The 12,957-nt window shown below is 35.5% G+C and overlaps 2 protein-coding genes across 2 annotated transcripts; both read left to right on the top strand.

The window, feature by feature from the left end:
• Positions 1 to 553: 553 nt before the first annotated feature.
• Positions 554 to 3,218, top strand: LOC145793188 (uncharacterized). The gene is made up of 4 exons (XM_082875943.1): positions 554 to 716; positions 849 to 1,202; positions 1,294 to 2,511; positions 2,752 to 3,218. The coding sequence occupies exons 1-4, from the start codon at positions 554 to 556 to the stop codon at positions 3,216 to 3,218; spliced, it is 2,202 nt and encodes a 733-aa protein (XP_082732069.1).
• Positions 3,219 to 3,497: 279 nt separating this feature from the next.
• Positions 3,498 to 5,663, top strand: LOC114262173 (uncharacterized). Its single transcript, XM_082875942.1, has one exon. It carries the CDS (start codon positions 3,498 to 3,500, stop codon positions 5,661 to 5,663), a length of 2,166 nt encoding a protein of 721 aa, XP_082732068.1.
• Positions 5,664 to 12,957: the final 7,294 nt, after the last annotated feature.

The raw sequence follows: 12,957 nt of genomic DNA, 5'->3' as shown, positions 1-12,957 counted from the left end.
TGAAGAATAAGACAAGCAAACTTAAGGTAAATTCCAGATAAATCAGCAACAATTGGTTAACCATTTGACATTTCCAGGTTTGAATTACAAATTTTTAGATCTTTGGTTACATACTATTTTTATGAATGCTATAGCAAATGTTATCATGTAGGAGTTGATGATTTCGATGTGCAAAATTAACTACAAACAATTATAGACTACCATGCTTTTTTTAGTAGATTTTAATATGACTAGAAACAATTACTGACTATCATATCTACATATATAATAAATATATAACCTGCATGATTTTAGATCTTTGATATATTCTATTTATATGGATTCTACAGTAGATGTTATCATGTAGGAGTTAATCATTTCAGTGTGTAAAATTAACTACAAACAATTATAGATTATCATGTTTTTAATATGAAAGTCATATGTTACACATCCTTAAGTCATTATCTATACTATAAACTAATAGCATGAGTTATATAAGCTTTAACTTAATACTCTATTCAGGATGGATATGATTTTTAATCGAGAAATTAATCAAACACGACTTAAGTCCAAGATGGCTCGATTGGTAGCCAAAAGAAGACTGCTTTTGACACGGCATTCTGATCGTAATGATCCAACCTTGAAGATTCGTCTTCTCAATATAGAAAAGGAGGCTCGACGTTTGAGAACCATCGTTTTGCGTTTAAAAAGATTACGAAGTAGTGCCCATCATAGTGGTAATCTATTGACTTCTACACAATAATGTTACATTTCAAATTTTCTTACAATCTTATTAGTGAGACCTTCACATTTTCAATAATCTTTTAAGAATCACAAAAATAATAATATGTTCTTATATTATATATTAGGTGTTGATAAAGAATATGAAAATCGATATCGAAAATATCTTTCCTCCAAGTTGGCACGACTGGTGGCAAGAAGAAGATTACTTTTAACACGATATGATCGTAATGATCCTACATTAAAGGATCGCCTTCGGAAAATAGAAAAGGAGAATCGAAATTTGAGGATCACAGTCTTGAGACTCAAAAGAATGCAACGTGGTGCTTTCAGACAAACATGGAGTCGCAATAATGACAATGCTCCTAATGTTAGTCATGTTGGAATTCAGATTCCTATATCTAATGAATTAGATACAAATGAATCAGAAGTGCGAGCTCCTAATATTGTACCACCAACTTCAAGTAGAGCACATCCACCTGGTAATAAACATTTAGCCAACTATGTACTCTATACAAATTTCTTATAGACAATAGAAATTCATAATTATAATCCAAATCTAAATAATTTCAGGTAGTACATTTACCACACGTTCTAGAAGGAGAAAAATTTCAGACCGCTCAAACTTTGGTGGGAGAACAGTAACATGCTCTAGATGTCAAGCAATGATGTGGATGGAAGAAAAAGTAAGAGATAGTCCATGGAGTCGACCAAAATTTAGTCTATGTTGTCAAAGTGGACAAGTGATATTGCCTTTATTGCCAGAAACTCCTGAATTTTTACAACAACAGTTTACTCATATGAGATTCAGGGAACACATAAGGACATATAACTCCCTATTATCCTTCACGTCCATGGGTGGGAAAATTGATCAGTCAGTGTTAGATGGAAGGGGTCCTTATGTTTTTCGTATTAGTGGAGCAAATTTTCATAAAATTGGTTCTCTACTGCCGGAACCTGGAACAAGGCCTAAATTTGCACAACTCTATATTTATGACACTGAGCATGAAATTCGCAATAGAATGGACGCTATGAATAGGTGTGGTGGCACATCGGGAATTGATACGTCCACATTAGAAGGTTTACAGTCAATGTTGAATGTCATCAATCCATATGTATCAATTTTTCGCACTGCTCGAGACATGATTCGTGAAAATGGTGCTCAGGAATTGCATATGCGCATTTTGAGTTCGAGGGATGGAAGACAGTACACTAGACCCACTACAACTGAAATTGCTGCATTAATTGTTGGTGATGGGTCTGAAAGCACTACAAATCGTGACATAATTGTTAGAAAATTAGATGGACATTTACAAAGGATTAATGAAACACATCCTTCATACATGCCACTTCAATATCCATTACTTTTTCCCTATGGGACTGATGGATGGAGAAGGTCTATAAGTTTTACTTTGGGTACAAACAACAAACGAGAAGGAGTGTCAATGAGAGAGTTTTATGCATTTAGACTTCAATTTCGAGTTGGAGAAAGGAAAACGCTATTGCAAGGGGGACGTTTGTTCCAACAATTTGTTGTTGATTGTTATGCAGCTATTGAGCAAGATAGACTAAACTTCATTAGGCATAAACAGAATGTGTTGCGGACTGATTTGTACAGAGGTTTAGAAGATGCTGTGACTGCGGGTGACAGTGATGCATCAGCCATTGGTAGGAGATTTATACTGCCATCATCTTTTACAGGCGGCCCACGAAATATGGTTCAGCATTACCAAGATGCGATCGCAATATGTCTAAAGATGGGATTTCCTGACCTTTTTGTCACATTCACATGTAACCCAAATTGGTTAGAAATTCAACAGGAGGTTGCGCGCATTTCAAATCGACGCACAGAGGATATACCGGATATACTTGCGAGATTTTTCGAATTAAATTGAAACAACTGATGGCATATTTCAAGAACCGAAAATTCTTTGGCAAAATAATTGCAGGTTTGTTTTTATTTGAACTGGTCAATTAGATTTGTTAAATTTAGTTTAAAGTTAACAAATAATATTATTTTTTCTTGAATAGATATTCACGTCATCGAATTTCAAAAGCGAGGATTACCGCATTCGCACATTATCTTGACATTATCAGCAGATGACAAGATAAAATCGCCAGAAGAAATTGATGATATAATTTGTGCTGAAATTCCTGATAAGGATGAAGATCCATTATCATTTCAAACAGTGATGAGGTGCATGATACATGGTCCCTGTGGCAGTGCTAACCCTAATGCCCCATTTATGGTGAATGGAAAATGTTCAAAACATTATCCGAAGAATTTTTGCAGTGAAACAAGTATTGATGAAAATGGATTTGCTATCTATAGGCGAAGGGATATAAAGAAAAAATACATGGTTAATGGATTTGAAATTGACAACAGATGGGTTATTCCATACAACCGTGATCTTATTGTACTGTATGATGCCCATATCAATATTGAGCGTTGTGCACATAGCAAATTGATCAAGTACTTGTATAAGTACATACATTAAGGTCCTGATCGTGCAACGGTTGTAATTGAAGATAATGTTAATCGACTTAACATTGATGGACAAAGTCGGTATAGAGAGGCTAATGAGGTAAAACAATACTTAGATTGTCGATATATCTCCGCAATTGAAAGTTGCTGGCGTATATTTGAGTTTGAATTGCAAAAGCAATACCCTTCAGTTGAACGGTTGCAGTACCATCTACCTGGGGAACAATCTATTCTATTTAGAGACACAGATAACATTTCGTCAATTATTAATTAGCCGGGGGTTCACGAGACAATGTTTACAAGGTGGTTTCAAGCAAACAGAGATCATGTAGAGGCAAATACATTAACATATGAAGAGTTTCCTAGCTCATGGGTTTGGAACCAGAAACAGAAGAAATGGAAAATGAGGCAACAACAAATATGCATAGGTAGATTGTATTATGCACATCCTAATTCTGGTGAACGATATTATTTACGTATGCTGCTTACCAAGGTTCGAGGTGCAAAATGTTATGAAGATATTAGAACCGTTAATGGCATTGTGCACCCAACATTTAAATCTACATGCCTTGCACTTGGCTTACTTGATGATGATAATGAATGGGACGCAGCTTTAACAGAAGCCTCAACATGGGCATCAGGTGCTCAACTGCGAAATATGTTTTGCTCAATGCTAATGTTTTCTAAGGTTACAAATGCATATGAATTGTGGGAGAATCATTGGTTTGACCTTACTGATGATTTACAAAATAGGGTACAAAGGCAAATTGGGGATGGCAACATAAGTCTCGAAGAATGTGAATTGAAAAATTTAGGATTGCTTGAAATTGAGCACATACTTATTCAGAATGGAAGGTCTCTTAAAGAGTTTCCTCCGATGCCACTACCATCATATCGATCAGGTCAAATGGTTACTAATAGGCTCATAAGGGAGGAATTGAACTACGATAGCACTTCAGAAATTCAATCTTTTGAATCTTTATATGTGGGATTGAATGATGACCAATTGAAAGTGTTTAACACCATAATGGAAGCTTATTCCACTCATCATGGGGGCTTATTTTTTGTGTATGGTAGTGGAGGAACTGGAAAGACTTATTTATGGAGCACTTTAATTGCAAAATTTCGATCCGATAAGAAGATCATTCTTTCTGTTGCATCATCAGGTATTGCAGCTTTGCTCTTACCCGGGGGACGAACTGCCCATTCCCGTTTCAAGATTCCACTTGACCCTGATAACTCATCATGTTGTTCAATAAATCAAGGGACAGATTTGGCAAGGTTAATTCAAGAGGCGTCGTTAATTATATGGGATGAAGCACCAATGGTTAGTCGTCATGCTTTTGAAGCTGTTGATCGTACATTTAGGGACATATTGAAAAATACAGAACATTGTTCAGGGGATAGGGTTTTTGGTGGAAAACTATTTGTGCTTGGTGGTGACTTTAGACAAATATTGCCTGTCGTACCTAGAGGTGGGCGTGAACAAACAGTGGAAGCTTCATTACCTAAGTCAACAATTTGGGAGCATTGTCAAGTTTTGCATCTTACCAGAAATATGCGTGTTATAGCACAAGATATTTCTAATCATACGCGTCATGAATTACGTGACTTTGCAGAGTGGATTAAATTGGTTGGTGAAGGGAAAATAATGGGAAGCTCATTTAGTGAAGGCTATGAACCTAATTGGATACAGATACCAGAAAAATTTGTTATAAAAAATGGAGAAAGAGATTTGCACCAGTTAATCGATGCCACCTATCCTGATTTCATAAATAAATATCAGGATATGTCGTACTTAAAAGAACGAGGCATTTTAGCTCCTAAAAATAGTGATGTTGATGAAATCAATTCTATTATGCTTTCGATGCTTCCTGGAGAGATGAAAACTTTTAACAGTGCTGATGAATTGTGTCCAACAGAAAGTGAGAGCAATGTTCAAGACATGAACCCTCCTGAACTTTTGCATTCTTTGAATTTACCCGGACTTCCAAATCATTGTTTGCAGTTGAAAGTTGGAACACCAATAATGCTTCTAAGAAATGTCAACCAATCTTTGGGATTATGCAATGGCACTCGATTAATTGTTGATAAGATGGGAAATCGAGTAATTGAAGCTAGAGTTATTACAGGGTCTAGAGTTGGTGAGAAAGTACTACTTTCACGTATTGTTTTAACACCTTCCAAAAATCATGCTCCTTTTACAATGAAAAGAAGGCAATTTCCAATAAAGTTGGCATTTGCTATGACAATAAATAAGAGTCAAGGGCAAACTTTGAAGAATGTGGGCCTTTATCTTTCGAATCCAGTCTTCTCTCATGGCCAGCTGTATGTAGCTCTATCACGTGTCACCTCCCCATCAGGCTTAAAGGTGTTGATTATTAATAAACAAGGCATACCGGATGATGTCACCAAAAATGTAGTTTACATAGAAGTTTTTAGTGGCATTGATCAATAATTTTGTTCAAGAGTTTCAAATGTGTTTCATTTTCCTAGAAACAATTGTTTTATTATTTCTCTTCATATATTGATTGTTTAAAATAAGTAATTTCATACGTGAAAACATATGTTGCATTTGAAATTTACATGTTCATATTTAATTTAATTGTCTGTACATATACTATGTTTAATTCATACAATTATTTTATTTTATAATTAAGTATCCTTCTTTTTTTAATCATTATAAATTTTACTCAAATAATAATTAATGTGGTTTATTATTAAAAACAACTTGACTAACATTATGTAATTGTATGTTAAATGTGTTAAATTCATTGTGCAGATAAATATGCGGCCTCCTCTAAATTTGCGCCGTAGTGATCGTTTGGCGATGCAAAATGCCATAAATGAATTTGAAACTGTACCACATAAAGAGGGTTTACCGGTAGAAAATTTTGTTGATTGGAAAATCAAAATATGTCGAGCAATGCAAAAATTAGGAAAAAAAATAAGTGAAAAAAAATTGGTGGAAACAATATTAGACTTTTTACCATCGAGCTGGAATGAAGTAAAGGAAACAATTTTTCAAAAGCATGAAATCAAAGATGCCTCAGACTTAATGGATGCTTTAATGGAGGAGGAGCGTGATGTTCATCCTCTATGGATTGAACTTGAACAAGCGCGGATGACTCCAAATTTAACGGTACGAGAGCATATGTTACATAAAGAGCAAGTGTTTTATAAGCTTAGGAAAAAAGGTTTCCAGCCCCACATTGCAATATTAGTTCATGCTATAGTTAACACACTTCCAACCTCATGGCCTATTCAAGAAATTCATAAAAAAATTAAAAAGGACTTTCCAGACATGAGAGCATTGATAGTTATGTTGGAGGAAATTGAAAATGATATGATTTGTTTACAAGCACTGGATGAAGTGGAGCAACGCATTGGTAATGAAAATATTAAAGTGGAAGAACAGCAGCAGCAGCAACAACAAAATAATGGTGGTGAAGAGAGTGAAGTGAAGCAACAACCCAAAAATGAGGACAATTAAATCAACACTCCTCATAAGGTAATATATCTATTTTTTTTTTTTTAAAGTTTGTTTGTATGTAAAAAATGATAACAAAAAAATGTCAACACTTTTTTATTTTACAGGTACTTTTTGGAACATTTGGACATGATGAGCGACATCTATTGAGTTTTAATTTATCAAATATAGATAGATTTGATTTATGACATTTAGTTTATTATTAGTTTTTTTTAGCATATATATGTTTTAGACATTAGGTTTATTGAGAAACATCTTATTTATTGTTAATATATATTATTTCATTAGTTAGAAGTCGAGTTTATTGTTTTAAGAAAAATAACTCAATTGGATTTAAATATTTTATGAATATTTGTTTTGAAATATTGTCTTCACTTAAGAAATTTGTAAAAATGATCTCTATGCATTATGATTATAATTTTATGAGTAAATTTAGAAATTAATACATTATTAAAAAATTTACACATTATTAAACCAATCCCGTGCATAGCACGGGTTTACCACTAGTATTTCATTAAACAAGTGTTGTTAATCATCCATTTATCTAATAAGCCTCGTTTACTAATAGGGAAAGTCTAACATATGTTTACAAATCTTGCTCGTTTATCTAAAATTCTAGACATTTTTCTGGGTTTTTGTGTCTTCCTATTTATTAGTATTGTCAAAGTAATAATTTTACTCAAATAATTTAGGAAAAATATAAGAAACAAGAAAAAAATATAAATGCCTAAATAATTCCTAAATCTTCTCCTAAATATATCTTTATATAAATCTTCTCCTAAATATAAGGAAGATAAGCATCAATAATTCCTATATCTTTTTTGATTTTTTTACATATATTTTCGTAAAAAATAAAAAATTATATTTATTTGAATAATCCGAAACACCCTCTAATCGGAGCTCATCCATCTCATATGATAGTTGATTTACAATTTTGATTATTTCACGATTCCTTTCTACTTTCCTTTTCTTTTTGGCTAAGCATCAATATTTCATTAAATTTATACATATAACCGGAGCATTGAATTCTATACATATGGCCTTAGATTAAGGAAAAGAAACTATAATTAGGTTTCAAAGTCATTGTTACACACGGTGATCACTAAGTACCAAGCTTCTGTTCTGTCTATCAATTGGACTGAGGAGTTTAATTAAGAGGTTGTCTTATGGTATTGTGTTTAGATTATGAATTTAAATAGAGATTTTGAAAAGAAAATAAAATAAAGTAAATGAAATATAAGATCCAAATCTCGGGCCTTTTTCTAAAATAAGTCAAAATAGTAACTTATTTCCCAAACTAAGGCCTCGTTTGGAAAGCGGCCGATTTAGTCAAAAAGACAAAAAGTTACTTAAAAAGTCAAAAAGCTAACCACTCATACTAAAAAGTCAAAGATTCTCTTTTCTCTCTACTTTTTGCACATCTTTTCATAAAAAGTTAAAAAATCATCCCAAATATACTAGTTTTTTTTAGCTCATATTTTAGCCAAATAGCCAAAAAGTTACTAAATTAGACTGTTTCCAAACGAGGCCTAAGTCTAGTTTGGGCGGAATTTTCAAAATAAGCTGAAACGTTATTCTAAAACACGCTTTCACAATATTTTTGACCCAGGCGTGGAAAATTTGTAAAATCATAAAAGCGTGGTTGCAAAGTACGTTTTTAATTAAGAAAGCGTGGTTAGAAACCACGCTTTTAAGGTAATCTGTGTTGTAAAGAAAGCGTGGTTAGAAACCACGCTTTAAAGAAAACTATTTTTTAAAGAAAACGTGGTTATCATCCACACTTTCAAATAAAATTTGCTTTTTAAAGAAAACATGGTTCGTAACCACGCTTTTAAGCCGAAACCCAACCCACAACTGTTGATTATTATTATTATTATTATTATTATTATTATTATTATTATTATTATTCAATCCACATTCTATAATTCACTCAGTCATCTTGTAGATCTTTATATATAAATTACTCATATAAAATATCGTATTGATAAACAATCTTAGCTATCAAATTTTATTATTTTAATATTTAAAAATAAATTATGTAATTTTGAAATTATGTTTTGCATCCATTATTAAAAAAAAAGGATAAAATTATATGCACGATTATCAGATCAATTTGATATTTACATAAATAATTTATACATAAAATTTTTAAAAAATAAACAGCATGAATTGTCAAAAGAGTAGTGATTAAAAGCGTAATTTTTAACCACGTTTTATTTACATAACAGTTTTCTTAAAAAGCGTGATTCCTAACCACGCTGCAACAACCCTCACTTCAACTTAGTCATACTTGCATACATTCATGTATGATCTTGTCTTGTTATGTTACACTTGCAAATCTTGTCTTGTTTTGCTTGAGTGTTGCCTACATGCTTTGTTTTTGCCTGGTGTGTTGCCAAGGTCACCTTAAGCCTCGTCACCTTTGAACCTTTTTACACTTAGAACTATCATGGAACCACTTTGGTCGACCTCCACCATCACCTAGGCATATTGGCCGAGATGTCATCATCTAGGCCGAGGTATGTGTCACCTAGGCCGAGACGTACATCATCTAGGCCGAGATGTTATCATCTAGGCGCCCTAGATCCTTGCACTTAATGATTTTGTTCCTGGAATGGTATGACCTAGACCGAGATGTGGCACATCTAGGCCAAGGTGTGGCACAGCTTAGTCAAGTGTTGTCCTTTCAAGCTGATGTCGTTGTCACCCTACTTGTCGAAGCTTTGCCTTTAGCCGAGATCATCACTTGCCGGAGTGCTTTTGCCGTCTAGCTTGTTGAACACACTTTGTCATGGTCTTATCTTGTCAGTCAGTCACCTTTTTTAGTAGAGCCAATCAGCCGATGCCACGTGTCTCAGCAGAGGGTTAAGTTAGTGACTGTCGAGAAAAAACATATCATTTTGTATCAAATCTTGTCTTTTAGAGAGAGAGACTCTAGGAAGAAGGAGAAGCTTTTGAGTGAGAGAGTGGATTTCCAAGCTTGATCCCTAGAGATCGAACCGTTAGACTCGTGTTTTAAGGTTAGATTCGTGATCTACCCTTGTTATTCTTTATGTTGATCTAATCGCATTGCATGATCCAGCATGTTTCATGAACCATGCATTGCTTTGAAGTTCGGTTTTAGAAAGAGAAAGTGATATTCATGTGTTCTTGAAGAAAACCATGTTTTGATCCGAAAGTTTGTATCAAGATGCATGTTTTCGTGTTTGTTTTCATATGATCTTCAAGTATGGGTACCAAGGTCCATGTTTTTGAACTCATAGCACGAAATCTTAGACTTTTTAATAACAAGTTATGATTTAAACATGCATGTTCTTCATCTTCTCCATCTTTATGTTCCTCAAAGGGAAACTCAGATTTTCCCGACTTTGCTTTTGAATGTGGTCGTCGGGACCACACCTTGGCGAGAAGGTGTGGGACCTCGGCCAAGATCTGGTTGGTGCCCAGCATGTTTTCCCGAGATGAGAAATAGTGTTTTGTTTTGATTTGACTTAGTTTTTGGAGAATGTCGAATCATCCGTTTGCATGTGAAGCTTGTTTGAAAGTGCATTCAATAGACTTTGCCAGTGTTTGTAGGACTTGGACTTTTGCCTTGACCCCGACGTTTGAAGAACTATGTGAGTGATATTTTTAATAAAGCTATGTTATAAAGTTTTGATAAAGCTTTTCTTTGCCTTGTTTTGATAAAATTATTTGTTCAAACATGAATGAATATCCCTATTTTTGTGTATCAAGTAAATACGTTTGTTTTGATGGCATTCTTGGAGAAGTTCTTAGTGCCAGAGGACTATAATACAACCGCACCCTTGTTTTGAAAGTCCTTAGTGCCAGGGGACTATAATGCAACTGCACCATCATTTGAGATATCTCCCTTGTTTTGTCTTGTTTTGCCACTGACGGTTTACCGCATGGGTTTGTTTGTCCGGAATGTCATCATTTGCAATATATTGATGCTAGTAAGCATCCCTAGAAGCTTTGAAGAATTGTTAGATGAACGTGGTTCATCCCTTGTTATGTAAAGTTTAATATGTTTTGTTTTGAAAAGACTTCAGCTATTATTCATGCAAACCCTTTATTATTTATATCATTCACTGAGCACCCAAGCTCACCCTCTCCATATATATATGTAGGTGATGAGCAAGAAGGCGGTGACGCCTAAATGTGTTTCGCAAGTTTGTTTTGGATTCTTGTTATGTCGGCTTGACTTGTATTCATGTCGGCAATCTTGAAGATTATGCTTCTCGACCTGTAATACTTGTATTTTGCACACGTCAGCTTGAGAAGCCTTTTGATCAAGATGTAACATGTACTTTACTTTAATTGTAACCAAGTTGTAACCCATGTTAAGATGTATGCCATTTCATTTGATCTATGCACGGCTCTTATGGACCACTTGTATTTTAAATTATTGCTTCTGCATTTGCAAGCCCTTATGACTACTCTGTTTGTGTGTGAATCTTTGTGGGTTGGCCTTCGGTAATCTCGGATTACTGGCCATCACGGTACCATCCTACTAGGGGCGGTTTGGGGTTGTGACAGAATGGTATCAAAGCACAAGTTCCTTAGTATACGTTATTCACACACTTTGAGTCCTAAAGAGCATATGATTTCCTCTTAAAAGGATGTTAGGATTGCATCATATTGCTTGCTATTTGAACAAGGTGTGCATCGTCTCGGCATTCTTAATTGTTACTTGCCTACGTGTTCATTTGCTCATTTTGTTTTAAAGTCACACTTTGCATACTCATAGCATCATGAGGAGAGGTAGACCTCCAGTTGGCCGAGATCAGTCCGAGGACAGGTTAGACAGACTGGAAAGGTTAGTTGAAGGTTTGGCCCACGAGTTGAGGCAAACAAGACAGCAGTACGCTAGTTCTACTTTGACCCAGGCCAAACAGACGAACGGCCGAAATGCAGTTCCACCTCTACCTCCACCTCCTCCAGTACCACAAGTGCTCCCACAGCCAGCTTTATATGGGGACGGCACGATAGCTTTGATCAAAGAGTTCAAGAAAATGAAGCCACCAAGATTCCAAGGGGGTATAGAGCTGATGAAAGCCGAAGCGTGGGTTTTGGAAATGGAAAAGCTGTTCGAGATCTTCCCCAGCACCGACGCTCAGAAGGTGTCATTGGCAGCCTTTACATTAGATGACGACGCTCGCAGATGGTGGATGATGGTTCGAGAAGGCAATCCAGACTTGACCTGGACTCGATTTTTGGAGTTGTTTTACAACAAGCATTTTTCCCTAAGTGTTCGAGATCGCAAGACTACCGAATTTCAGACTTTGATGCAAGGCAATAGAGTTATAGCGATCCCAGTTGTCCCTTTACTGTTCTGTTGTATTCCGAACTCGGTTCCGTGATGTTGGTGGTGGTATACCTTGTTGTCATCCTTTAATTCCGCTTGATTGAGTTTTAGGATGTATTGGGCAGAGTTGTTACAGGTTGGTTGGGTTTTGGTTTTAATTCTTTGTTGCCCAGTTTTTAGGAGGTCCGCTCGAGCGGGTCTTCTTGCGCTCAAGCAGATATTGCACGCTCCCAGTATTTTGGTGCTCTGCAGAACTTTTGCAAGCATGTTTTTCACGCTCGAGCGGGTTTCTTTACGCTCGAGCGGGTAGTACTTTTTGGGGTAAGTTCTGGGAGGGGGAAATCTACGCTTGAGCGGACTGGTTTTCGTGCTCGAGCGTATGTACTTTATTCTTGTGTCTTGGCGCTCGAGTGGGCCTTATTGCGCTCGAGCGGACCTAGTTTTTTGTTCTTGACGCTCGAGCGTTGTGTTCTCCGCTTGAGCGGGAATGTCGTATATCAGTTGGCAGCTGGGCATTTTAAAATCACTTTTTACATTCTCTTTCTCTCTCTTACTTTCTAAAAAGACATTTTGAGAGTTCCTCTCTCTAGAAACTCCCTTATCTCTAGGGTTTGATCTAGTTAGAGTGTTTTCTTTTCCTTCGGCCTTTGTAAAAGTTGGGTTGATCGTTGAGGGCTACACTTTGATCCGAGAATATTGAGTTTTGGAGCACGTTGAGTTTCTTCATCTTCTTCCCTTGAGCTCCGATTTTTGAGGTAGGGATTCCTACTCACTCTTATGGTCTTTGACATAGATTTTTGGTTGTTTTGATAAAGTGTTGAAGTTGGGTAATTTTGGGACTTAGGGTTTCGGAATGTTAAAAGAGGGTTTTGTTATTTTGATTCCAAGAATGTGTATTATGAGTTTCAAAATAATGATATTGTTGTTAGTTGTTGATATATAGACTATTGGGTC

The sequence above is a fragment of the Camellia sinensis genome, chromosome 6 (assembly GCF_055761805.1).
Source record: "Camellia sinensis isolate YWXY chromosome 6, ASM5576180v1, whole genome shotgun sequence".
NCBI lineage: Eukaryota > Viridiplantae > Streptophyta > Magnoliopsida > Ericales > Theaceae > Camellia > Camellia sinensis.
Note: the sequence above shows the minus strand (reverse complement) of the source record. Positions and strands in the feature narration are given on the sequence as shown.